Source organism: Haliaeetus albicilla, chromosome 12 (assembly GCF_947461875.1).
Source record: "Haliaeetus albicilla chromosome 12, bHalAlb1.1, whole genome shotgun sequence".
NCBI lineage: Eukaryota > Metazoa > Chordata > Aves > Accipitriformes > Accipitridae > Haliaeetus > Haliaeetus albicilla.
This window is the reverse complement of record NC_091494.1, coordinates 18,269,083-18,296,869: the sequence shown is the minus strand read 5'-3', so window position 1 is coordinate 18,296,869 and position 27,787 is coordinate 18,269,083. Positions and strand designations below refer to the sequence as shown.

General features: G+C 36.3%; 2 protein-coding genes across 2 annotated transcripts in view; one reads left to right on the top strand and one right to left on the bottom strand.

The window, feature by feature from the left end:
• EFL1 (elongation factor like GTPase 1) overlaps positions 1–15,008 on the bottom strand; it is an 81,281-nt gene extending 66,273 nt beyond the window's left edge. Inside the window, exons 1-12 of the mRNA XM_069798388.1 lie at positions 14,947–15,008; positions 14,209–14,311; positions 13,448–13,515; positions 13,167–13,251; positions 11,627–11,760; positions 10,870–11,007; positions 9,789–10,003; positions 5,244–5,367; positions 4,271–4,347; positions 3,992–4,128; positions 3,037–3,159; positions 333–432 (exon numbers count right to left, since the gene is read on the bottom strand). Of these exons, the coding sequence (XP_069654489.1) occupies positions 333–432; positions 3,037–3,159; positions 3,992–4,128; positions 4,271–4,347; positions 5,244–5,367; positions 9,789–10,003; positions 10,870–11,007; positions 11,627–11,760; positions 13,167–13,251; positions 13,448–13,515; positions 14,209–14,299 (1,292 nt within the window). The 5' untranslated portion in view covers positions 14,300–14,311; positions 14,947–15,008. The remainder of the gene's footprint in view (positions 1–332; positions 433–3,036; positions 3,160–3,991; positions 4,129–4,270; positions 4,348–5,243; positions 5,368–9,788; positions 10,004–10,869; positions 11,008–11,626; positions 11,761–13,166; positions 13,252–13,447; positions 13,516–14,208; positions 14,312–14,946) is intronic.
• Positions 14,996–27,176, top strand: SAXO2 (stabilizer of axonemal microtubules 2). Its single transcript, XM_069798389.1, has 4 exons — positions 14,996–15,164; positions 21,231–21,410; positions 22,616–22,818; positions 24,487–27,176. The coding sequence occupies exons 1-4, from the start codon at positions 15,124–15,126 to the stop codon at positions 25,467–25,469; spliced, it is 1,407 nt and encodes a 468-aa protein (XP_069654490.1). The 5' UTR covers positions 14,996–15,123; the 3' UTR covers positions 25,470–27,176.
• The last annotated feature ends 611 nt before the right edge of the window (positions 27,177–27,787 follow it).

Here is a 27,787-nt window from a genome sequence, read left to right as displayed (position 1 = left end):
GCATTACAAGTCAATCATATTTTCAACGAAACATCCTGAAACAGCATACAATGCATGCATTAGGATGATATATTTGGACAAAAGTACTACTGTCCAGCAAATGTGTTTTTTAGTCTTCACCAAATTTGCTAAAACTTCTAAAACTAATATGATTAAACAAATCATCTCAAACTCATTCAGAAAATCTCTACTTGCTGAAAAGATTTTACTGCATCTCAAGAATTCATGAATTATTTTCTCAGGTCTAAACCAATTTATCCACACTTGCAACATAACTTTTCTTCCTAAAACTATCTATGTAGATCAGGAAGTTAAATGTTACATTTTCTTACCTTGGTTTATTGTGTGGTAATGCCTTTGCATCAACAGCAAACATTTTGGAAACAAAGACAATAACCGGGGCTGTTCCTTCACTACTGCATTTCATAAAAGCTGAAGAAACATAAAAGGAAGTTATTTGCACAATTTTTTCCCACCAGTAGGAACAAAACCATGGCTTTCCATGAATTTTATAGGAATTGCTGTTTATTTCCTATTTCAATGGATAATATGCTTGAGACAAATTAACAGGAAAAGTAGAAAATTATTCTAGCCTAATCATTTGATAACACTGCCTATATCTTCAAGTCTGTTTCACAATAAAATTAAATAAGAAAAATTGTAAAAATAGAACTCTTCATAACCAACTACATATAGTCCAACTAAACATATTGTTTTGATATCAAAACTTGAGTTCATAGGCTGGTTTAGATTAGAATGAAAAACAGAGCAGCTTAGCATTAAGACTGAGCTATTTATTCAGTACCTCAAAGTATTCTCTCTCCTTTCAATCTAAAGGAGGAAGTCCTGCAAATGACCAGACACTCATGTCTTCACAAAATTGTAACAACTTAACTGCAAGAATGGATATTCCTCAAAGGATGAAAGATCCACACAAAAATCATTCACTACTTAGGAAATTCCCATAAACTACTTTTTTCAGCCAACCTGGAACACTTTATCAAATCCAAAACAGACACAATACCATTCAAAACTTCTAACAACACAGAAAATAAATTGTTGTCTTCTACACTTCTCACTTTTGTCTGATGTATGAAAAGACTATATTGTAAAGTGCTTACGCAAATAAAGTGCAAAAGTACTACTAAAAATCAGCTTCACTAAATGTGAAGTACACTATTTTTTCAAAAGCAAGAACAGTAAGATCCGAGTTTACAGAGGCAAATTTCTTCCAATTAACTTACACAGTATTGATTACTGTTTGGAGAATACTATGTTTCTAAATGTTCAGTAAAGGATGAAAATATCAGTTGCCTCACCCATGAAAAACAAGTCCTAACAGCCTGTCAATTTGGCATTCACATCTCGTCTTAAACTGACACTTGGTATCTCATCCCTTTAGACTTCTTGAAGCTCTCTTCAAAATATTGTTCGAAAAACACTTTTCACTATACTTACAAAGTTAAGAAATGCTTTTAACTGTTACTAGCTTAAGCATAGTATCTTCTTGTAATTTTTACTAAACTACCTCTTGAAATATCAGAGAACATTTACTACCTTACTACAGCAAAACAGCAGTCTGTTATATTCTGTTCAGTTAGAATGTTTGCAGAACAACAAAATAATCCATATAAGGTCTATTTGTCCCCTACAAACCTATCTGAAAAGATAATCTGGGAACATTGTTTTTTAGACTACCAAATCTGGAGGAAAAACATCACTTGATTTTATACAGAACTTCCTACCCCACAGAGATTACCACATATACATGCAGAAATACGAGCTTTGCTCACCACTGTCCATTACACCCATACCATCAGTTTCAACTTTGATTTTCAGTTCCGCTAAATACTTAATTCAGCTTCAGCAGTTCTCATCTTTCTTTCAGGAAAAGAACTCACTAGAAATTCTCCTTTCCAAGCCATCACAATTTTTATGAAGGACATACATGAACACAGAGTTTATGTTTATAAATAATTCAAAGATAGAAAAAGGACTATGAGCATCTTACGAGCTCTCCTGCATCCTGTACACCAAGCTTATTTTCATTACTGCCTATATACAGTTCTTTTACTGCCTACAGCAAAGTTAAATCACTGAACACAGTCTTTCCATCCCCTATTACAATTTTATAGCACAGGACTTGGTGATTATCAAACTTCCTCTTGCTTACTTTCACATATAGACATCACAATGATCAACACAACAGCATCTGAATATACTACTAAACCCTTCTTGAGGAGGAACTCTTTAGTTAAAGCTGGGAACTCTGCCAGAGAAATTGTGATCTCGGTGAAATCGATGGCAAAACTTAAACTAACTTCAAAATACCAGGATTTCATATCTTCATTCAACACTCTGGGTAACGAAATATATTTGTTGCCCTGGAATTCTTTTGGCTCTTGTTTTTGTTTGCTAATCTTTGATCATTCTGGAATATTATGAAATAACTAAGAAATTAAGTTATACCTTGAGCTATGGAAATGTTGAAGAAATTCTTAATGACAATGTTTGTAGTAACAGCTAAGCTTCATCTTACCAACTTCTTTTCAGTACACAAACTACTTAGCAATAAATTCAACAAATTTTTTTTTTTATTTTAAAATACCTAAAGTTGGGCCTAGTTAATCAATATACTTGTAAAAATGAAACCCAAATTCAAATACCCTACTGGCTAAAAATTAGTGATTTTAATATAGAAGTTGGTAAAATATTCAATTCTCAATTACCTGATAACTTCTACTGTTTAGAACTAAAAACAAGTATTAGCCTCATATCCTTCCAAAATCCCCAGTTTCAGAGTCTTAGACTTTACATCACCTGCAGCTTGAGTTGTCTAAAAACCACGAATATATGGGATTGAAGAAAAATGTATGGCCATAAAAATCAGACATAATACTATGACATGTCACTGACAAATATCAACAAAGCTACTACAAGTAAAGTAATTACAAATCTAAGTAGAGATTACTACACACTTTATGATCCAAAGACAAACAAAACCACCTTCATGTTAATGGGAGAACACCTACTCACCATTTTTCAGTTCCTGAGTTTCTGGTGGCAAAGAATCAAATGTTCTAGCTCCAACACACATCAGCTTTTCCACTCTCTCTGGAGTGATATCAAGAGGACTGGGAAGTTTATTACACACCATGGCTAAAACACATTGCTAAGGATATATACTTATATACTTATATTTCCTTATTGAATGCAAATAAAAGGAAGACAAATGCTTTCAATGTTTGTTTCTTTACATCAACCTCATGCACTAACTGCCAGCAACAACAGATAGCTAAAATCCAGCTTTGCCTGTTACAGTGCATACAGCTCCCTCTCAAGTCAGCAACAATTTCTGGCATTTATCCAAGAGCAGAGTGGATAGTTAAGTAGGGGTGGCTCACACTACGTACAACTGGGAAACTAAGAATAGCACAATTGGGGCAAGATTTATAGAACTAATTAGTACTTACACATCAATATTTTGACCATACCTACTATAATATAATATGTACTATATTATAAAGGATGCAAAGGCCGTCTACACAGCAGACAAACAGCAAAGGCTGATCTTAGATTTATATGCCTAAAACATAACACCAGATACTTACAGAAGCTCATGGACAGAAGACCTAAGATACTATTATAAAAAGGAGATTGGCTTATCCTTCAGGAAAAACACTAAAATTTGTATATAAAACTACATAATGAAAGTGTATTGTTAAACTACCTCCAGTTTCATAACTTATTTTCCTTAAAAAAGGATGCATGCAAAAACATGAAGTTGGTAGAAATGTAAGCCTAGTTGTAGATATGTAACAATATTACAAGTGAGAAATAGGTCCAGCTAGCATAGGCTAGCTGGATGTGAAAGGCACAGATGTGAAAAAAGAGAACAAATCATACCAAATCAAATACTGAAATATGTGAGCATTCTTTGAAGTCTGAGAACTGACAATAGAACCAAAAGTACTATCTTCGTTAAGGATACAGAGGACTGCATCAGATATTGGTAGCCACTGGCTACAAATGGCATTAAGATGAACTTTAGGGTCTGCATGTCGTGACTCCCGTGCACCAATTTTCAATCCCAAAGACGTGACTATCTTTTCAATTTTTTCTTTGTCTCTGTAAGGAAAATAATAAATAGATAAAAAAACCACAGTATCAATACATAACAAGCATCTACAACATTTATTGTCTGAGTATTTAAAAAAATCACTATAGCACATGAAAAGAGATTCCATGAAAACTTTATAGATCTTCTCACCTTTTCGTAACAGCTTCATACAGACTCCATATGTTGTCCAGCACCAACTGCACAAACAAAGGTTTCTTTCCTTTTGACTGGTAGAATATAAACATAGAGCTAATTACCAGCAATTCCTCACTTTTACAATAGGCTTAAGACTGCACTTTTACCTGACCATTTTCACAGGGAGCATGTAAAACCTTTATTAAAAATCAAGACAGTTATCTGTTTCTACACAAGATCACTACTTCAACAGTCTGTCTTATATGAATGGTATAAGGCAAAAAATAAACACGAAATTTAAAAGTGAAGTACAGCATTTCAATTTCAGAGAAAGAGCCTGATAAATACAGAAGATTTCTACCTTGAGCCTGGTTATCACCCTTTTTATAACTATTAATCCTCACCTACGAAAACACAAAAAACCCATCATTAAATGAATACAGGGAAACTCCCTTCTCCTCCCTTAACTTTTAGTGGTGACACACTTAATGCAAGAAAAGTGTAGTTTTCAGGCCAGGGTTTCAATACAGCATTGAATGGGATTTCACTAAGGCAAAAAAGATTTTTTTCAAATCCTAAATCCTAAGCTAAACATGAGTATCCTAAATCCTTAGCTGTTGAAGGACTCTCAAGTAAGACAGAAACCCACTCATTACTCTCATTTCTACATTGTTAAGTCTTCCATTCATCTTGTGTGTTCCAGTCCGCACTGAATCCTTGAAGCTGGAGTGTCCCTTATTTTGTGAACAGAGATATTTAAGAGCAACTGTGAGCACTGTTAGATGATATTTCCTCCATATAGCTTTTGAATGGTCAATTTTGGAATGTTCTCTTCTCCAAGGGCTGATGCAAGGCTATCCTAGTGACTTTATACCTCCACTGATGTTGAGTGAAAAGGTACTGAGGTCAATTTTCAGAATACACTATGAGGAACAGAATAAAACAAAACAAAATAAAAACCAGGTAATATTTCTGACAACCTCCCTACCTGATCACCTTTCATTATCTTCTTTGCTTTTGTATTTAGATAATAATCTCCCCATAAAGTCTTCAGAAGTACTGCAGGCTTAATTCCAATCTTTTGGCTGTACAGTTTGGCAAAATGCTCAATGCTGAAAGGAAACAAAATGCATCTTGATAAAAGTGTCATGCTGTTTACACATGCTTATCAGCCTAAGCAACAGAGAGCTTACGTGAAAATCACACACAAATCTCAAATTCTTGTTTTACTCCCATTTTTCCAGTCACCTCCACTTTAGCTCACATTGTTACACCTGCAAAAATATTTAGTCATAACAGCTCAAAAACATCAGAAGTATTTGTATGATTTTGGTTTAAGTCAGCTTCAAGCTTCAATAAATATTTCTGTACTACCCCTCCAGTAAAAAACTCAAAAGCATAATACAAAAATTCTAAATACTTATGTAGATGACTCTCAAATTCATTCTATGAAAGATGTCCAATGACACATTTAACTATGGTCCGTGACCAGAATGGTACAAGTTAAAAACCAAGTATTGTTTTGAGCCACACTTGAGCTATCAGATGGTGGTGATTATTTTTTAAATTAACTACTTAGGGCACTTCTTGTTGTTTGAATCATTTCTTTAATAATTAATAAAACCCAGAAAATAATATAAAAATGGTAATGCCATAACTGTGTTATAAAGCCAATTGTGTTGTTCAGTGGTCCCCATGAGTTAATAAAAGCAGGCTGCTTATGACCTAAAGAGGGAGTCCTGAACATTCTATGGCTTCCTTGCTGAAAATGTTCAGTAAGCAGTAATAGAAAAAATTTCCACATATTTGCTCCCTGTGCAGGCAGAAACAGAAATATACATTTACAATCAGAACAATCCTATTTACAGAACAATGACATTTGATAATCTGTTCTTTGAAATCCAGAATTCTTAAATTTCTACACACCTAAAAAAAGACCTTGCTCATACCAGCAAGACATAAGCTGTGAGTTCTGAACTAAGACCAAAAAGGAGATTTTTTTTTTTTCCAGAAACTACCCCAAACTCTGAACTGGGGCAGAACCTTCAAGATTCTTGTGCCAGCAACTCCTGCATATGTATTTATGGTGTTTTTCAACACTTGAGGATTATGAGAAAGGCATATGTACTAACTTCACTGGATAAGGCTGGCACTGCCTAATGGCTTAATTTTTTCTGCCATGACAAATCGTAATACCTTTAGGAACAGAACCCACAACCATGTAATAGCAGTCAAGGCTTGCCCCAATTAAGAAAATGCTCCACTGATTCGTATTTCACCACATAGTTTCAGGAGGTACTTCTGGACTACCAGCAGTACTAATTAAGGAAAATGTTCCTTCTCCCCCACGACCCCTTACATGATTTATCAGAACCAGGGCCTGCCAGTTCATCATAAGAAACAAAGTAGTATCAGAAAGCCAACAATCCTCATTCAGCTTCAACAAATACATTACAACATTTTCAGGATGTGAGGGAAAAAATGGAGAATTAGGACAGGTACAAATAAGAAAACTAGCAGATAGGAGTCCTGTTATTTGTCCAAGCCATAAGGACATTTTGTGAGATAGAGAATAGATTAACACAAATTAGTCTACTGTGTAATGTATAAACAGTCTGATCCAGACCCAGCAGCAGAATACTAACACTCCTTGCCTAAGTTAGATGCATAAATGTTTTTGGCCGAGATACAATATTGTACATGGATAGTTCAATTAATATGATCTTTAAAAGGTTTCAATATATGAAGCAGAAGGGGATTAAAGTTTGGGGAATCTTAGCAAACATGGTTTTTAGTCTCATATTCAATAAAAAGCACTGTAAGTTTTTTAAGTTCATCTTGTACCAGTATAGTATTGGCAAAGAAGAAACAGAAAGCCGCAGTCCTCTCTAGTATACCAATATACCAATCACAAAAATAAGGACAGATCATATCTGGCCCATTTCTTCCCCCCTGTTTGAAGCTAAATTACAATGAATACTTAGATTTCAGCCTTACAGAAACTCTGCAAGTAAGGTTCAAGCCATTTGACAAGCATTTCAAGTGGTAGGGACATAGCAAATACAAAGAAACAACTAAAGCTTGACCAGTTATCATTCCACTTCAGATTACCCTAGCATATATCATTAATCATCCATCACACATTCTACTCTGCAGAAATATCAGTTAGTAACATATACCAAGTGCTAAAAGCTTTGGGGAAAAATAATTAAAAAAAAGAAAATTAAGAGAAGGTATTATCTCTGAAAACAACAAATTAGAGCACTCTGAAGCCCTAAGCACTGTTTTAGAGAAATTTTCTTCTCCACTGCTCTGTATATACACCAATGTTATTGGAAATCAGATACATAACCTGGAAGTACATCTGAGAGTAAACTCTTGTGTCAAACAGTTCAAACTGAAGTATATTTTGCTAAACCTCTGAGCTGTAGAATCTAATCAATTTTCTGCCACATATGTATGAAATTTAATTCTATTTGCAGAGAAATTATCAGAGAAAAAAAAATCATGAAAGGAAGGTAACTATCTGAAATCTCACTTTTACAAAAATAACCATTCTATTCACCCACCATTTAAGAACAACATGCTTGCTTTCTCATTACAAAGGTGATCATCCGGTGTTTATGACCACATGCTTATATCAGAATGCAGTTCCGTAACCTATAAAATCTTAATAGTTGATCATTTACTTGCAAATATCAAGTAGCTTGATCTAAAGAAACAGCTTCTAAATTGCTTTTGAGCTTATAATTCTACTTATTGTAACAAAGCACTCCACTGTTGTTATTTTCTTTAAGAAACATTTTTCTTAATGTTTAGCATTCCCTGGCAGCATACTTAGAATACTAATGCCAAACCTAGGCCACCTTTGAACTTCCCGAAAGAAAAACTTAGCTTTTTGTTTTCATTTATTCCCTTCCACAGGCTTTGTCTGTAGTCAAAACAAAAATAAGGTGCAAATTGCCCAATCTTTATCCATACAGGTCAAAAATAGCAGATAACTCTAAATCATTTAAACACCTGCTAAAGAAAATGTTCATATTCTGACTCTGAACTTGTTCAAGTTTGTAACAGTTGCATCTCAAATACTCTGTATAACAAGTTACAATCATAATCCATTTTTTCCATGGAATTTCAGTGAAAAGTTACAATTCAGGAAAGCTAGAGCCTACAGAAATCAAAATACTGTTTCCCTGCACATCATAAAACAGAACTGTGACTGTGGGCACCATATGGGAATTGAGGACTTCAGATAAGATGTGTGTTAATGTGCAGACCACCGAAAGTATCAGAAAACCCCCTCTAGCCTTCAGAAATTAAAAGGTCTCCCCTTGTTCACATCGTCTATGAAAAGATCTCTTTCAGACTAAAGGACATTTCCGAATTTGAAGATTTGTTTTCAATTTCCTTACACACTCATACTCCGATTTTTCTTTTTATAAATTGCTATTATTCATGACAGATAATTAAACTAAAATAGCCTGTTTTATTTTCGCTTTCCTCTGCAGCGATAAGAAATGTTTGCATTAGACTACAAACTACGTATGGAACCTTATTTAAGAGCTTGACTTTGACTTAAAAAACCTGGAGCAGACTTTTAGTTGACTTTTTTTACAGGTTTTGCAATATTAAAGACATACACTGTATTACTGAGTATATCTTTTTAATTATATTTTCATGATGAAGACAACGACTCCACCTTGTGGCTAGCAATCAGAACATGTGTAATCCTTACAGAAGCCTGCTGCCCTTTCAAACTAACTACTAAGAAAAGGATTGAAAAACAGAACTGATCACAAACTCAAATCAGTAATCCAGAAAGTTTTCTGAAATTGTTCTATCCCCAAATTCTTATGCTTACTTAAGCATCTCTGCACTGTTACTTAGCAACCTCCCAAAACAGAAATATAAAGATATTAGGTAACAAGAGATAAAAAATGCACCTGAATGAAGAACAGAAAAAAGCTAGATTAAGACTGATGAGCATAACCACTTCAGGACAACTACATAATTTCAAGGACAAGTCCAAGTCTGGTACAGAAAAAACAGATCACAGTAATGCTGTGACCCAGAATTGTACTGGACTGAACTGGATAGCTGAAACTGCTGCCCTGATGCCAGTTGCCGGTCTTATGCTCGTTACGAACATCACTGTCCCTGTAGCTGGAAAGTCTAATCTACTTGTGAAACACCTCCTGTACTGCCACAGTTTTTTGCCTAGTCTATTGCAGCCTATCAAATGCCAGCAACTAATAAAATACTCAGTTTACCAGGCTAGGCTGGACACTACAGTGGGCTCAGCAGCTGCTGTGTAAGTAAAACAATGGTCCCTGTCACGTAGATGACAAAGCTGGTAGTATTTTCAGCTGTCCAGGGTTAATAATATATTAGAACTGATTATATTCAGTTGCGTATCATAGAAAAATATAAAAAACATCTTTAGAAATATGAAGTAACTGAAAATACTTCAATCAGATGCAGTAATCAATTAAAAAAAAAATAAAAGAAGTCAGTAACTAAATCCCAGACTTACCCAAAACCCCAGCCATCAATTGCACTGGCAAACACCACATTTCCATGGTCTGGTGAAAAATAAAGATGTGAATCATCAGTATCTTCCAATCCAGCACTCCAGTCATAAATTTGATCTCCTGTTGCAGTGTCTGAAATACTTTCATTTTCTGTTTCTTTCTCAGCTCTTTCTTCTAAGACTTTAGAGGTAAAGAGTGCTCCAGTGACTGCATTGATCTACAGAAGAATATGTAAAAACATCCTAAGATTCATTCACTCTTTCACAACCATTGCAATCCCCATACACTCCAAAATATAAAAAAGAGAGGTGGGTTTTTTTAACCAGATAGCATGCCTGTGACTCATTTTGCAATAGGAAACATAGACCTTGTGTATCTAATCCTGCCCATTCGAAGACAACAGGAGTTTGACGAGACTAACATTTTGACTTAAACACCATGTACTTTCCAAGTCAAAGTCAACCACTTCAGGACTGAATCAGATCTAGAATATCATGCGTAATACACTTTGTCTCTCAGAACAAGGAATGGTGAAACAGGAACTTGTTACTGCCAACAAACAACAAAGGGAAACCAGGTAGGTAAGTGCTTAAAAGTAAGCTGGGGGGGGGGGGGAGCAGAGTTTGAAGGCAACTTAACTTGCAACTGAAAAGATTAATTAACTTTATCCCTGCATAAATCCATCAATATCAGGAGCAGCCTAAAGATATTATTTGTCTACCTTCAAAGAATTTTAAGGAATTTAATGAGAAGAACAAAACATTCAGCATATTATTTCTAAAAATGAAGACTCTTCTTAATGACCTATCAAGAGGCATTTAATGCTCTTTTCTCTATAATGGGCATTCTGAATGAACCTCAAAACCAACTAGAAATAAAATATACCTCAATGTTAAAAGTTAGACTAGATGTTACAGTGCTTGATCCTGCAAAGTAAGAAAAAACTGGTTCTGCTGCACTAAATTTCTTCCAGCTATAAGGCATGAAAATTACAGTCTCTCGCAATTCAAGAATGGAGAAAAGGGGGAAGAAAAAACACTCAACAAAATCTGCCTTGTGAACATGATACTATAGCACGAATACCTGTTCTAAGATATTCTTAAGGTGCAAGTATGCTTCCTGAGGGGTGAGCTTGAGCTCCACAATCAAGCGATCGATTTTATTAATCACCAATACTGGACGTATATTTTCTAGCCATGCTTGCCGTAGAACTGCTTGAGTCTATTAAGAAGGAAATAGTTAAAAAAATCCATTACAGAAAGCTTGATACTACAAAAGAGATGGAATGTTAAAGAAAATGACAATACAATTTTAAAATTTAATTAAACATATAATAAAGGACAGGTTGACATTCAAACCAGAAATTTGACTCCCATAGTACACAGTGTTAGTTATTACAGAATTCTGCAGAATGGCAGAATATCATGGTGAAAACACCCACAACAGCAAAATAACCTGTCTTTATAAAAGTAAGCCATGAAAAAAAGCAGTTATTTTGCATATTTTTCCACTTTAAATACCCTAAAAGCACAAGTAAAGATATTAAATTATTTCCCTTAAGACGTTTATTTCTTCTCTATATAAATATTCCATTACCTGAAAAATTGCATACTCACTGTTTCAACCCTACATCACTACACCCATTCACCAGTGTTGCTCAGTTTTTCAGCACAACTATGAAACTAACTACCCTCTTTCATACCTCAAGTACATTGTCATTTATTAAAAGTTTTACGAAACTTCTTAAACCAGCTCATCTTTATTTCTACATAATACACTTAAGACTTTGCTTACTCTGTCTTCTCTACCCCCTTTCTCTAATTAATATACTTTATTTCACCTGTGGACAGACTCCTTCAACAGCATCCACCACTATGATGCAACCATCACAGAGTCGGACAGCAGTAGATACTTCTGAAGAAAAATCCACGTGCCCTGGGGAGTCTATTAAATTAATCAGATACTCCTGATCACCTAGGATCAAACAATAAATTAATATTTCAGAACATTTTTCAAAAATACTTGCTTTCAGCCACGTGGTTATACTGTTTAAGCTATTATTAATTTCTAAACACCAAATCTGCAGTAACCCTTATGCTTAACAGGAAGACTGTCAGCAGCATAACATCTAGCAGCTTGTACCTAATTCGTTTTAATTTCACTCTTAATGCCAATCTTCACCTTTCAATGCCCAGCTAACTTTGGAAAATTAAAAACAGAACCACACCTGCCAACCAAACAAAAAGAAAAACCCTAACCCTGAACAAGCTCATAGCAGCACTACAAATACATCACTAGCTAAAACACAAGTCAACTACGCTATAGTCTGCATTTTAAAGATAAATCATGACAGACTATCATAAAAATAAACCCTATATTCTTGATAAAATGCCTCATTTCATCCTTGTCATTTTTTAAAACATGTTTTTTGATTCCATACTACTAAAATATCTTCAATATATCACTACAGGTGAAGTTTTCAATATTTTCTACACTACTCCCCAAAAAAATTCTGCTTAGAGAAGACTCCACTCAACTTTTCATGAGCTCACTGCATTTACCATCAGCCATAATCAAAATAAGATCAAACAACTTTCCTGTTTAAGAAGTTGCATTAGAGCCTAAATTTCAGTACAACAGAAAAACAACAGATATAACAGGTTCTAACCATTAAAAGTAAGGTCATTTCAGAGTCAACAATAAACCAGCCACAGTTTACAATACTTAGCTGGAAAATCATTAGTTTCAACTATTTTTTATAGTCAGCTGTAGCTGAAATGGAAAGACTAACGGTGGCTTTTCTGTTCATGCAATTTTTCTGTTATTCTTTTTTCTGCACAAGCCTGTTAATAATGTATCTCATGTTTTTCATTCACCTAGCTCAGTATAAGACTGGTGAAGAACATGGAGTCATAACAGAGATGAAACCGTAACTACAACATAAAAAAAAAACCTTAACAATTTATAGCAGAGTATAACAGGCACCTTGACACGGAAGTACAGTAAAGATAAGACTGTACAAAATCATTTAAAAATTTGTTGTTTTTTGAAAGAAGATCTTACCTTTCAGTGACATTATATCAAGACTTAAGGTCAAAATATAAAGATTTAGATCTAAAATAAAAAGACAAAAGCAACTATTCTAATTGTCTCCACTCTGAGATATGATTGAAGATGGTTTTCCTAACCCTGAGATGGAACTCAATTATCTCGGTTAACAGTTGAACACATGCCTAAGTCTTTGCAGAATCATGGCCTAACACTGAGAACCACAAAAGTAAAAGTTGCATACAAAAAGATCTCAACAGCAACAATGAAAAGACAGGGAAAATAACAAAAATATGTATTAAAGTTTATACTTGCCAGCATCAACAACTTACCTTTCACAAAATGCAATGAAATTGCACTAGATTTCATTGTTATTCCTCGGATCTGTTCATCTTCTCTACTGTCTAGATATCTCAGCTGAGCACAAAAACAAAAGAAGTGGTGATAAATCTGTAGAATTATCTTCATAAGTTACTTATCAACTGTCAAAGAGTACAACTGCAAGAAAATGAGGTTTAGCAAGACTAGGAATGGAATTTCCTCAATTATCACTGATTTACAATACCAGCACGTACACACCAGATTTTTGTTAAAAATGACAGTATAACTCTACCTTTCCTGCCAAGCGGCTAGAGATTATTCCATTGCTAGATATTAGACAATCAGCTAGAGTAGTTTTACCTGAAAAGAAAAATAAATTACTTAGTTTAAATTAATACAGACAATAGAAAAAGATGCGACATTATTATGAATACTGGCAACATCTAGTGTTCTGAGATATCAACATTACAAAAGGCTTTAAAATGCCACAAAAGTACAAGCTAATTTAGAAAAAAATAAATCCAATTATTCAACTTCACCTGTCAGGTGCACACAGATTTATTTTTGAAGAGTGGATGCAACCTTACCTGTCATGACCAGAACAGCAGTTGAAATAACAAACACTACATCAGAATCTCAATATATCATGCAATTAGAGGAAAGATTTGTGCCCTAAAATGAGCATTTATTATTTCCACCTATGTAACAAACTTCTTCCATTAAGTAAACATAGAAATACAACAGCCTACCTCACACATGCATATATTTAATTCATGCCAACATTCAGCATCTCAAATGTAGAAAACGTTCAGTTTCAACTATTCCAAACTATTACAGTGTAATGCTCTCTTACGTTCTAAAAGATAAGCTGCATCAGGACAAAAGAAATGTGCATAAAGCAATTTTACTTCTCAGAATCGGGACGGTTTAAAGCTAAATCCGTGAAAACCTACTGCTTCAAAACAGCAACCACAATATCCCACCATCATTCAAACTAACACGCACCCAAGTTTTCCTCACAAGGTTTCTGCCAGTCACAAACACCTGTCTTACCATGATCCACATGGGCTAATATACAGATATTCCTGATTCCATAAGTCTTCTTCTGGAGGCCAACCATCTTCCCCACACTTGTGAGGACCATGGTTAGCTAATTCTGTGAAGAGAGGAAAGTATTTTATTTAGGTCGCAACTGAAGAAGCAGCTTGTTGTTGTTGTTGTTTTGTTTTAATTACGTAAGTTGTGGTTAGAGCTACTCATCGGGGAAACCTCCCGTGACACGTGGAGCGCGTCACGTTCCTCAGACACCATCTGTACCACACCTGGGACACCAGAAACTTACAAAACACGAGTCGGGAGGATGGGTCAGTTTCTCTTTAGGTATGCACACAGAGCCACCTCAGCTCTCCGCACCCGAAGGCCCCTCCGTCCCCCGTTTCGCCTTCCCCCCCCCGTCCCCGTCCCCCCCCGCCCCTTCCAGCGGCCACCGCCGGGAGCCGGAGCCGCAGCCCCCGCCGCGCTCCCCTCGGGGGTGTTCCCGGCCCTCCACCGCTTCGGCTGCGCACAGCCACCCCAGGGACCGGTGCCCCGGGAGGGGGCCGCAGACCTCCCCCGGCGTTTCCACGTCGGGGACGGGCCGCAACGCCGCTGGGGGTGAGGAGTGCCCTCAGGGCCGGGATGAGGCGGGGGGGGGGGGGGAGGCTGCGCCGCGCCGCCCCCCCCCCCCGCCTCGCGCGCGTCGCCCCCCGCCCCAAACGGCCCCTCACGGGGAGGGGGAGGGGAGCACCCCACCTTCGCTGCCTCCCTGCGCCGCGCCGCCCGCACCCGGAAGCCCGCGCCCGTTCCGCCCCCGCCCCGCCCCCCGGTGCGTGACGGCGGACGGAAGCCGGCGGAGGACGCCGCCGTTGCCGCGCGACGGAGCGCTTCCTTGGTTACCGCGGCGGAGAGGCGGGGGCGGCCGCAGGGAGCATGAAGCCGCCTCGGTGTCTGTGTGAGATCTGTACCTGCGGGTAAGCAGCCCCGCGGGCCGCCACCGTCTTCGGGCCCCCGGGAGGGTGTCCCCCCAGGAAGATGGCGGCGGCTCCCCCTCAGCACTCCGCGCCCTCCCAACGCCCCTCATCTCCCACGCCCCCCACAGCCCTCACCCATCCCGGGTTGCGCGGGGCCCCCCGCCGTGCCTGGCCGCGGCTACCGTTTCTAGCAGGCGGAAGGCAGAAACTGGGTAACGTTCCCATTTCAACAGTTTCTGCCTTCCCTTCTTTCTAGAAGGGATTTTCGCAGTACGTAGGAAGTAATACGTTTACGTTTAAATCAGGTAGGGGGGAAAGCAGATCTTAAAATAGAGAAGAATGGAGACGGTCTTTCAAGGCCACCTAGACTAAACCTCAGGATCAGGCAAAATTTTCCATAAAGCAGAGCCAGCTCTCACTGAGGGGCTGCAGCAAAGGAACCTTCAGAAGAGTTCTGGCTAAATCAGCCTTGACAGAAACCTGCGCGAGCACTACGGCCTTTAAAATAGATTTAATATATCTGCTGCCTTTCTAGCATCACATCCAGTAGTACTCTCCACCGTGCAGGAAAGCCCCACTATTTCTTTACGTTCAATGATCCCATACGGACACATGTAGTTCGTCATTGTACTACAGCCTCTTTGGCCCAGGGAGGCTGGCATAAAAGGGTACAGCAGGCAGTTTTTTGGTTTAAAATTACTATTACAGGTCTATAAGCAATATTAGCAATACCATAGGTAAAAAAATTCACAAGTCAGGTTTCCCAAAATCATAAGGGATTTAAACCTTGCAAAATTCATCTATATATGTTTATAGGTTTGGAGTCATTACTGTTAATATTTTCAATTTCTTCTCTATTTAAAAAAAAAACCACAAAAAAACAACCCAGAAAAATAATCATCCTAGGGTTCTCCTCCTAGGATTCAAAGATTCAGTCTTTAATATTAAAAAAAAAAAACAAACAAAAACAGAACCAAAAAAGTCTAACAACTACATACAAGAAGAGTCATCATAAGATCACAAGAGTGTGATCACCAACTTGTGGAAGTACAGGGCCAACCCTATGGTTGCACCATGAACTACAGGTTTCATTTTGAGGTTTGTATAGCAGACACGCTCCTTATGTGTTTTTATACAGGAAGTCTCTCTATCTGTTCATCAGCCACTCTTTTTTTTTTTTTGATCTGTAGACAGAGATGAGAGGCAGGCAGTATGTAAAGCTTCTCATGTTCTTTTTGGCCAAGACTGTGGGTGTAGTTTGCCCCATAAATTTGTTTCAAAAGTCCTAGATTAATGAAGACTTGGAACACATTGTTTTCATGATGAGATAACAAATCTGGCTCAGGCTCAAGTATAAAGATGGTGAGATAACACAATCTGACAGCACAAAACAACTCCACTGAAAATTCTCGATTAAAAAAACCAGTTTAATAGTATGAATAATTGAATAAAACATGCACAAAACTTATGGTTTAAAATAAACATCATTGAAGTTTTTATAGTCAATAAAATCGTAAGCCATTATTGGTTTAAGCAGTACATTGTGTTTGCTTCAGTGTAATAGTGTTTCTGTTTTTAGGGGAAGACTGGTAGCTTGGCAATGTTACCTGGATATTGTAACGCATACACATCTTAGAATAGATTTCAAAGCGAAGATATAATATTTTGTAGAAGTTACTTAGCAATTTGTGGGAAATTTTGTGGAGATACTATTACTGTTTAATTCTAAATAATAAAATAGAAGGAAACAATCTTTCCTAGCTGTTTACAGAAGAAAAAAAACACTCGGAAAAATTTTACAAATACAGGGAAGGAAAGTCAGTAAGACAAGAACTTCATTCTGCTTTCTCTTTACAGGGAAATGAGAAGAGCCTGCAAAATTCCAGAATGACCTTTTTTGCATTGTAACATACACAGTCCACTCATTAGAGGCTCACATCAGAGTGCTAGTGTTCATACTTAGGGGTTGCAGTCCTGGGCTCTTAAATCAAATAATTGTTACAAGATTTTTAAGAATATTTTCAATAGATTCCTTATTAAACTGAATCACTTTCCATGCCTATTAGGTGATCTTTTTCAAAATCAGCAAATAATCGTAATGCCAAAAAACACTGGAAGTGTACCTGGTGCTGAGCATGCTCAAAGATCAATTTGCAAAATAGGTCTAATGCTGGGGACTTCTCCATTTTTAATAACTGACATAATTTCTAGCCTCTTGAGCCTAAGACTTTTAGGACTTTTGCAGTAGCATAAGATGCTGCCAAGGCAGTATGATGATCATTTTCAAGCTGCTATGGTAGAAACATGAGTTTGGTTGGAGGGGGTTTTTTAATACACCACAAAAATGTTCTCAAAACTGCATTGTGCAGTGTAATGGCTAGATTCTGTATTGTTTCCCAAGATACTACAGATCCATTTCTTATTTTAGAGGTGGTATATTTTTAATGTGGAGAAAGTATGAGCTAGTCTTACTTGGGGTTGGATCCATAAAGAGAAGGAATTTTTTTTTTTATTTAGTTATTTGCCATAGGTTCCAAATGTGTTAACTTAATACATGAGAAAAATTAGCCCTGCTAGCAAGTACAGTCAGGCTTCAGATCACTGGCTCAACAGAAATGTCTAACAGCAAATACAGGATGTTAAATCTGGCTTCCAAAAGAAGAACAAGGCCTCTGAGGTAGATGTACTCACTGCACTCAAGAATAGTATTTGTCTGCTGTAATAGATAATCATAGCATACAAAAGCATAGAAGTATAGTTTTGAGATATAAACTACTGCTTTATCTTCTCAGTCTGACAGCTTTCCCCATTTATTGCACTTTTGTTATTATCATAAAAATCTAGATTCCTGAATAAATGTAAGTTAAAAGGAAAGATTTCTTTAAAATATGGGATATTTAAGCCTTCACACTGACCACACATAAATACATGCAAACCCAGTAAAAACTTCCAGGTCTTCTGTCAACACTAGGAAAGCAGACGACTCTCAAAAATACAGTGTCCCTACATAATTTCTGTCTTTTACATAACTTCTGTCTTTCAGCCCATAGCGTGTGCACTTGCAGTTAAAAAATAAAAACTTTGAGTTGTGTTGTTTTGGGGTTTTTTTAAATAAGTTTTTTATGATGATAAACATTATTTTTTTCTCATTAATAGTCTAGTTCTCTGGGAGAAAAATGTTTTGTAGGAAAACTTCAGGGGTCTTCCTAGCATTGTATAAAAAACAACTGTATGTATGCCAGATCCTAAATAAGTGAAATTCAGCATCATTCTGTTAAAACAATCAGAGCAACAGCATTTGGCACTAGGGAGCTCATATACTGTCAATTTTATTTAGCTGACATTCTGTTCAGGCCTTATGCAAGCCACAAGATAGTTAGTCTCCCTCAAAGAAGGGAAAGAATAATAATCCATCAAAGCAGGCATCAGCCAGTCATGGGGGAAGGCATATTCTCACCAAATTCATTTTAATTATCAGTAACTCTGGGGTTGAACTTAAGGTAACTACAAGTAACAAGCTTAAAGTAAACAGTGACTCAAAGAGTTCTGGCCAAATTGTAAGCAACATATTTCATTTATCTGAGCTGTAATCTGTCATCTTTGATGATTCTCAGCACTGTATCTCTAAAGAACTGTGATGCCCTATGTAATCAGTTTTATGAAGTTATTATCTAAATGAAAACTTTTGGTTTAGCAGTTGGACAACATCCAAAAGTAGATTTATCAGTTAACCAAAAAACACCTAATCTTTTCTCCAAGTCAAATTCACATTGATATTAAGGTAATTTTACATTGCCTTTTAGGCCCACTGAAAGTTCCTTCACAGCACAGAGTAGGATGTAGGATCTTCCTGAACAGTCTCATCTGAATCCAAGTAATTTTGTCCATAGTTAGAGGCTGTTCATAATTATTTCTTATGCTAGAAATTACTGGGATAAAGAACATTTTTTATTCAGAAATGAATTCTAATGCAATTACAAAAACTTCATTCCTTGGAGAGATATGTTAGATTACTTTCACCTCTGTGTTGAATCTACCAAGAACTACAGGGTCACTCTGCAAGTAATTATTTTTCGAGTATCTGTTTCTGTTTGTAGCATGACCATTCAGCAATATGGGGGATATACTGACAATATTGCTTAGACAATACTGAGAGTTAAGTCCTTAAAGACTGGTGACACCAGAACAGAGAAGGTGTTTTGTTTGGTGATTGGTCTTCTGGACCAGCTTAAGGCAAACTGAATGAAGTTTTTGCAGATGAATATTGTTTGTTTCAAACTCCTTTGAATTGTATGCCTAAAATACGTGAAGAACTTTACAATTTGATACCCTGTATTTCAATTAGCTTTCAAAACATATATTCAATGATTTTAGTTTCTGCTTGGCTGTTACTTTTAGATGCTACATGACACAGCATATGCTGTTTATACTTAGTGAAAAAAAATATTACTAAGGTGGTAACTGAATTTAATGAAAAATGTAGTGGCAGGCAAGCACTGTGCTGAGAAATAGCATGTGCTTACCTCCTTGTTTTCCTACCCTTCCTGTTCTTTCCCTCTTCATTGTTTTTCCTTTCTCTGCTGTGTTCTTAATAGGTCTCTCAATTGTTACTTGACTATCCATTGCACCTTGATTGAAAAGGAATAAGCACCTGAGGCTTTGAAAGGATCTGGCATCTTAGACAGAGCTACTTCATTTCTCATTTATTGAACTACTGAGCTGGCAAAGTCAGGCAGCCCAAACTATTACCAGCTTTAGGGATCTCCAGTTCCAGATAACTTCTTTTAGTGTATTTTTCATTTTACTTTTCCCAGCAGGAGTCCTTCATGTCTGTTTCTGTATTCTGTTTTACCTTGCTTTAATTTATTTTTTTCCTTTTTGGTATTCGGTGCTAGCTAAATTTCTCTGCAGACCTTTGAACTATTCCTTGGGTATCTAGCTTCCTGAAACTTGAATTTATTTGTACCCAGGAAGAGCTGTACACTTTTACTCTTCTTGTTCTTCAGTTATTTTTGCTTTTCATGTACAGAATTTACAAGACTTGTTTATTTTAAAAGTTATTTCTTGTTATTTCCCTTTGCTTATATCTGAACCAGTATTGCAAGTTGCCAGCCACAAGTAGGAGGAACACCTTTCATTATATGTGTCCTTAAAGGAGAGATTAAATAATAATCACGTCAGCTGAAATAAAATTTTAAAGCTGTGCTTGAAACAAACTACCAAGGAGATATGTGTGTTATGCAAATTAGAATGAATATAACAAGATTTTCAAAGCAACGTAGAAAATAATATGTACATTTTAATTTCATGCATAATTTACACAAAACGAACAAGGTGTAAGTAATAAATTAAGTCATGATATACCTCAACACCTTTTAACACAACGATGTCATTAAAATAGGCATCAATGACAAGCAGGTGTGATTGAAATAAAACCTATTAAAAAAAAGAGATGTCATTACTTCTAAACAAACCTAGCTTTTTGGATAAAGGATTTAGTCAGTCCTTGAAAAAAAAAGGGTTGAAAAGTCAGAAATGGCCTGCAGAGCACTAGAAATACAGATGAGATTTCACACCACTAAAATTTTAATCAAAAAGGGTTAATCAAGAGTTGTGGTGAAAATAGGTGAGTAGATGCACAGAAATAAAAAGACAAGCGATGAGGAAAAACAGTAAAAAAGAGACAATATGAGAGGAGAAATGAAGCATGGTTAGTTATTTTTACAAATAAAACTAGTAATATCATTAAAGGTTAAAAAAAGAGAGGAAAGTGCATCTTGGTGGTAGCATCACTTAGAGGACTGAGACCAACTCTATCCTTTCTATTCCGTACTAAGGACTAACCCGCATGCTGATACTGTTTATTACTGTGTTAGTATACTGGGCTCTGGGACCTGTGCCATCAGCACAATATTTTGTGTTTTTATCCTCAGAAAAGATTTTAAACTCAAGCTACTAACATTGTTCAGTCTTCCCCATTTGTTATTCACTCCCAGTAGATAGGGTATGGGTTTTCCCCTTAAATGAAACTATTCAAAATGATATCATCTGATGTGTTTTACCCAGGCGCCATCGCTGCCCTCATAAACCCACAAGGATTTATGATAATGGACAACAGCCATGCCTCACAACAGAGTATGTGGAAAAATACCCCAAGTACAGCAACATCTCTCCTCCTCGGAGCCTTAAGCCGAAACAAGAGTACCAAGTGCATCGTGGGAGAATGGAAGGAATTACAACATTTAAGTAAACATTTTGAAGCAATGTGTTTTACAATTACTCTATAAAGTTTCTCATGCTTTCTCTTTTAAGGGGGGACTGAACATTGTATTGCAATCTTTTTCAAAGTGCAATCAGTGCATTTTTTACACTTTTCACATATTTAAAAGTATAAATTTTGAGTGTAGAAATACAGTTACCACAAAAAGATCATAAAAAATAGTGAAGCACGTATACAACAAGATTTGCATTCTTTAACCTGTAAAGATAATCTAAAATTTTTGTCCTTGTTTTCAGCCTGTTTTGGAAATCTAGGTCTCATCGAGCCCAAAAAAAGCTGACAAGCTGAGGAACTTCTGTAATACATGTGTGGAATCTGAGATAGTGGGAAAATGAAACCTTAAGAAAAAGGAACAGGGATTATTTTATTCAGACAGTTCTAAATTGTTAGGAGTTTGAAGAAAGCCAACTGTAAAGGGGTTTAGTAGGTCTGTCCTGTCAGTGCACAGACTGATGTTAAGCTTATGAAATTGAGCATCTTTCAAAGAGTAAGAAAAATACATCACTCATTCATTATTAATAATGTGACAGGAGCATAAACCTTTACTTTTTCCATTATTGCTTTTCTTTTAAGCTACAAGGGAAACAGGTGAAACTTCTTTATTTGTTTATTAAAAAAAACAAAAGGGATATACATAGAAAGGCCAAATGCCATTCTACAAGATTGGTTGTATACTGCATATACTATTTAAACACTTACATATGTAATATACACCCTTTTCATGAAATGTGCCCATATAAAAACAGTGAAATGCTGTTTCTGATTATATTTGATTCTCCTCATGCAATTAGTAAATGCTGCCACCTGTAGCAGTGTGATCTTTGCTCTGCTTCTGCTTTCTGGATCATTTCTTTGTAAAATTGCAGCAACTTTTTCTAGTCTCCTTTTGGATATTTTAAAGAATATTTTTAAACTGGGATTGAGACTCGGACTGTTGAAAAAGTTGCTTCACCATCTACCTTTGAATAAAGGCTCTATCATGCATCAGAGACCCTAGATTTATGTACTATGGTTTTCGTTCCTCCTTGCTATCCCTTTAACATATGCCATCAGACTGATTTTTCAGAGTAAACATTGTAAGTTGTTGTTTTTCCATATAATGGAAAAAATGACAAAATGACTGCATCAGAAAAAAGTTTTTTAACCAGTGTTTCCTTTTTCCCCAATTCAGATCTGATTATTTACCATATGATATTGTGAAGCGACCTTTTCAGGTACAAGAAGAACATAAACCAAAGACGGGAGAGATAGAACTGGGAACCACATACCAGAGAGATTATAATGCTCATAAAATACAACCAGTGACATTAGTAAAACCTCTAGAGAGAAAACACACTACAGGAGGAAAATTGGATACCATACCAACCTATCAAGGTAATAATAAATGCCAGCTTTAGAAAGAGAAATAACCAAGATGAAGGTAGTATTCTGAATTATCTATATTAGAAACTGGATTTCTTAGTTTGGGCCAGAGAGTAAGATATAAGAAAAAGGAGGTGATAATGCCTTAAGATGTTCAGCACTCCAGTTGTTTAGAGCTGACATTTATTCGTTATAAACGAAAAGCCTTCTCAAAGGTTTTCTTGGCTAAAAGGAGAGAAATTCTAACGTACGCTTGCTTAGGCTATCTCAGACAAAAGTTGGTTGTAATTAAAGTGGCAATATATGTTTCAGATAGTTTTAGCTCATGTAACACATGTTTTTCCACAGAGTAGGTCAAAAGTTGATTTTAGATTTGTCTTGTATACCATGTAGCTTGCATATCATCCTAGTAATGATCTGGTTTGACACAATGTATTCTATTACAATGGTCAGCACAAAGGCACTAAATATCCTTTTAAGTCATTCTGGCACGTGACCTTGATATACTTTATACCAGTAGAAAATTTTATACATAAAATACGTTACTGAATTTGTTACATGTACTGCATTGTAGCCCCAGTTAAAAGTAAGTAGAAATAAATGATGACATATGATCTCCTACAGTGATGAAAATCAAGCTGTTCATGATTATGAGGGCCAGTGGTATTGAAAAGATACCAAGATACCAGGATAACAAGAATCAGACATGGCTATTAAAAGAGGAAGTTAGAATACTTGGTGCAAAATGAGCAGAGGGGAGAGTGCAGTGACAGAAAAGGTTGGAAGGATAAAATTTGGGAAAAAAGGCTCTTAAAAAAAAACAACAACAGTTATATTTCACTAGCTTCTTTAAGCTTAGGCCTATGCTAGATAGAAATGCATTTATATAAATACATTCTATTTATATTTATTAATTGTAAATAATTTATAAGGAAATTTAAATATTTCTATTTAGCCTACATGTAAGTAGTAGTTAGCAAATAATGAATAACTTAGCCTAGTCTTAGCATACAACTAAGACAACATGCAATTGCTTCATTTAAAATGTATGTTAGCAGTTCAACAGAGAGTAAGGATCAAGGAGTGAAAAAACACTGAAGCTGAATTAAGTACAGTGATTGCAAGACAACAAATTGATTTCAACTGCCTGTGAAGAGGTTTAGACTGAACAGTAAGTTTTGTAACCATAGCAAAACAGTGTGTTACTGAAAAACCCAAGAAGGAAAAAAAATCCCAACAAGCTTTAAGATGATGTAATGTTGATATGGAAATTTTGAGAGAGAATTCTCCCAGTCAGTAGTACACATGACCCATTGACCTATAAGGTTCCTTTCAGTCTTGTATATTTGCATAAACTTCCAAGTAAAATGTAAGATATTGTATATAAAACCTGCATATGGCTATTTTCTATATAGAACACACACTAAATATGTACATGCAACATTTTCTTTTTCCTTGAGGAAATATTCAAAACAGGGCATCATGAACTATGTCTGTTTTTATCACACCAATAATAGAAGACAGTTTTGTCATATCACAAACATGCAGATAACATTTATCATTCTCACATCCATTTTCTTTGTTTTGCAAGATTTAACACCAGAAGAATTTGGCTTAATTTTAAAGGAATGGTCTTAAGTAATAACACTTGTATGGTGAAGTTTTGTTTTTGCCTTAAAGATGACTATAGGTCATGGGAAGTTCAAAGAAGGGAACCTAGTAAGGTGGAGCATATATACCACCCACCTACAGAGAAGTTTGGAAATTCTACTACGTTTCAAGATGACTTTGTTCCTCGGGAACTGAATCCCAGGCAAAGTTTTAAACCTCCTTGTGTAGCCAAGCTTTCAGATGTGCCTTTTGATAGTGCTACTAGCCATCGCACTTCTCATATTGTTCATCAACTGGAACCAAAATTCATAAGATCAAAAGAACAGTACAAGCCAAGCAACCAACCCTTTGAAGATCTCACAACCCACCGGAATGATTTTAAAGGGCTACCTGGGCAACTTGCAAAAAGCTGCAAGCCTGAAAATGCAAAAGTCGGATCCAATGCTTATTTTAATGGAGTCACTGAATTCCAGGATCGTTTTCAGCCATGGTTGGTCTCCTTGCCAGAGGTGCACAAAAGAAAAGAGTACATTCCACCCCCAGGCAACATGGATTTTAACTCCACAAGCCATCTTGATTACATTAAGCACGACATTTCTCCTGCTGTCCCCATAAGACCAGTTTCTAATGGGAGAAGAACCAATGCCCCTTTTCAAGGGAATACTACTACGAAAGAAGACTTTAAAGCTTGGGGCAGCTGTCGGCAAGAGATTACTAAGAAACAACAGGAAATTCCAAGACCCACAGGAAAATTTTATGATTTAACTACATTCAAATCTCATTACATACCACATCAGATCATTCCAGCTCAAAGTTTCAAACCTGTACATGCTGTAGTTCCTAATTCAGCTCCTTTTCAAGATGAAACTATGTATCGCACAGAATATACTCCAAAGAAACAAGAGATCTGCCCAGCAAATTATCCATCTCCTCCAGGTTATGTCTATGTAAACACAGATTCTCATGGTCACAAATTCTTCCGCCAGCTTACTCCAGAATTTTCTGAGTCAAATAGTAATCCTATTCCAAAGGAAGTAGCTGTTGTGTCATAATACTTAAATGCAGTATTTCAAGCTCCCTGGTGAAATAATTGGAATCCTACTTGTTAATTTTTTCTTTAAATAACACTGAAAGCAAATTAAATAATGCAAATTCTGCTTTTAAAAGCATTTAAACTGATAGCTTGAAGAAAATCAAAGCAAAACCAGAAGTTTATTACAAGACTAATAAAGATTTGCCAATTTTTATAGGAATAATACACCTTACATGGCATCTATGCTTTTTTTGATCATGCATTCCAGTTTCCTTGACTTTCCAGATTTCATTATGCTCCATCTCAAGCATATGTATTGTACATTAATTCTTTCAGATTTTCTGCAAATCAAATGATTGTATTTGCAAAATAGAAAGTATCTTTTGATAACTTCTGTTTCATAGTAAGCAAATAATGCTGTAATAACCTAAATAATTAGTTCATCAGTCCAGTTTTTCATCTCATCAATATTTCAAGTAATCTGATAAGAAGATTTTTTTTTTCTTTATATTTGGCTGCCCAAATCATAAGATAGCATCCCATGACACCTAGGCATTTCTAAAAACCTGGTTTTAGCTTTAGTCATCATTACTTTTCCTTCATTCAGTTCTGAGGAGAGTATAAAAGTCACACTGTAATTTCTGATAGCAATTAACAAGAAGTACCCTTGCTCTTTTTCTGTACACATACTTGAAATCGCTCAGACATAAAAAGGAGGTCATCAGACTCTGTTTCCTAATTTCCGTGATAGTGCTTTTTCAGCCTTACTTCCAAAGGAAACAAAGCTGATGCAAAGCTTTGGACACACCGACACAGTTTAGTGTGTGTCCTCCCCACTTGAGTAATTTTTAAACCCAGTGTGCAAATTCAACCATATTTCACAAAAAGATTTCACAGATTATTGGTTTTCGAGTTTCTAAGGTAGATGGTGAGGAAGCAGAGAGAATCAGGCTCAAAAAATTAACATCCATCCACTGCAGGTTTTGAGCCTGCTATCTGATTTTTTAAAGCTAAACAGCCTGTTATCACTGCCAAAGTTCAATGCAGAGGCAGTCTGAAGGTGAAGATGTCAGAAAACTATAAAGGTGTATGTAGAGATAACAGAAAATAGCGTAAACTCAGTTAAAAAAAGAAATATCAGCCTAGATGCAGAAATCTCTAGACAGCCTGGCTTCAGTCTGTCTGCTCTTCAAAGAATTACTTGTTACAAGTACACAGAAACCAAAGTTTTTTTATAGAAATTGTACATGGAATGATTATGCTTCTGTACGAGATATTTAGTATTTTCTATATGTATCTTTACCTGATTTTGAGAAATCTAGATGAACTGATTTGAGTCCTATTATGTTTATGATTTAAGCAAGTCCCAATAAATAGATCTATGATTAACAGTATTATCATGTCCTATCACAGTACTCCAGTATTGCATATCTTGTACGCATTGGTATAGGGCAGTCATTTGGGTTCTGAAGAATTAGTGCTCGTACTTCATAAACCAAATCACCAATAAAACCACTAAAATCAATGATGGAAACTTGTTGAAAGCAGGAACTGGATCATGTGCAAGGAAGAAAGCTGAACAGATTATATTAGCTGTGCATAAAAGCATTGCATGAGAGAGCTCCAGACATTATTAAAGCACCATTTACCTTTAGGTAATTTTTGTCTTTGTACTGTGTTTTTGTAATATGACTTACTGTGTTAATGAAACAGCAATTCAATTCAACTTTTCTCTCTGAAGATTATTCAACGTCCCCAGCTGGTAAAGACATGTTTTGGACTAGGAATGAACAAGGGCAACGTAAAGCTGTGATATCCTAAAAGCAGGACAGGAGAAAGTCCAATTCATTGTCAACCTTCTGCACCACAGAAGAAAACAAACTACAAACACCCTTTTCTTTATGAAACTTAAGTCATTCTCTGTCTGGCCACAACTGAGGAAACAAAGTAAAAACTTTGCACAGTTACACCTACTTGAGTCCATATCCTATACGCAATCTTGGTACCTCATGAGAAGTTTACAGAAGCTCCTAATATCCTCCAGCTTTCTTTTCTAGGGAGGAAGAAAACTCTTTGGGAAATGCAATCTGAATCCATGAAGTTATGTGTGCCTGCACATTCTGCTGAAAATGGCTCCTCCTCTGGGTCTGTGAGTAAGCCCAGATGCTTTTTGTAATTTTCACAGCTGTTTTTTTAGTTCTTGAAGTCACTTCCCCCTACTTAAGTTATGGAAAGTCATTTGCTGCCACCTATGGAGGGCATGTTTGGATACATTTAGCAGTTCCTCTGCAGATGTGTTTGAAGACTTTCTTAGGGTGGAGGGGGCGTATTCCCTTT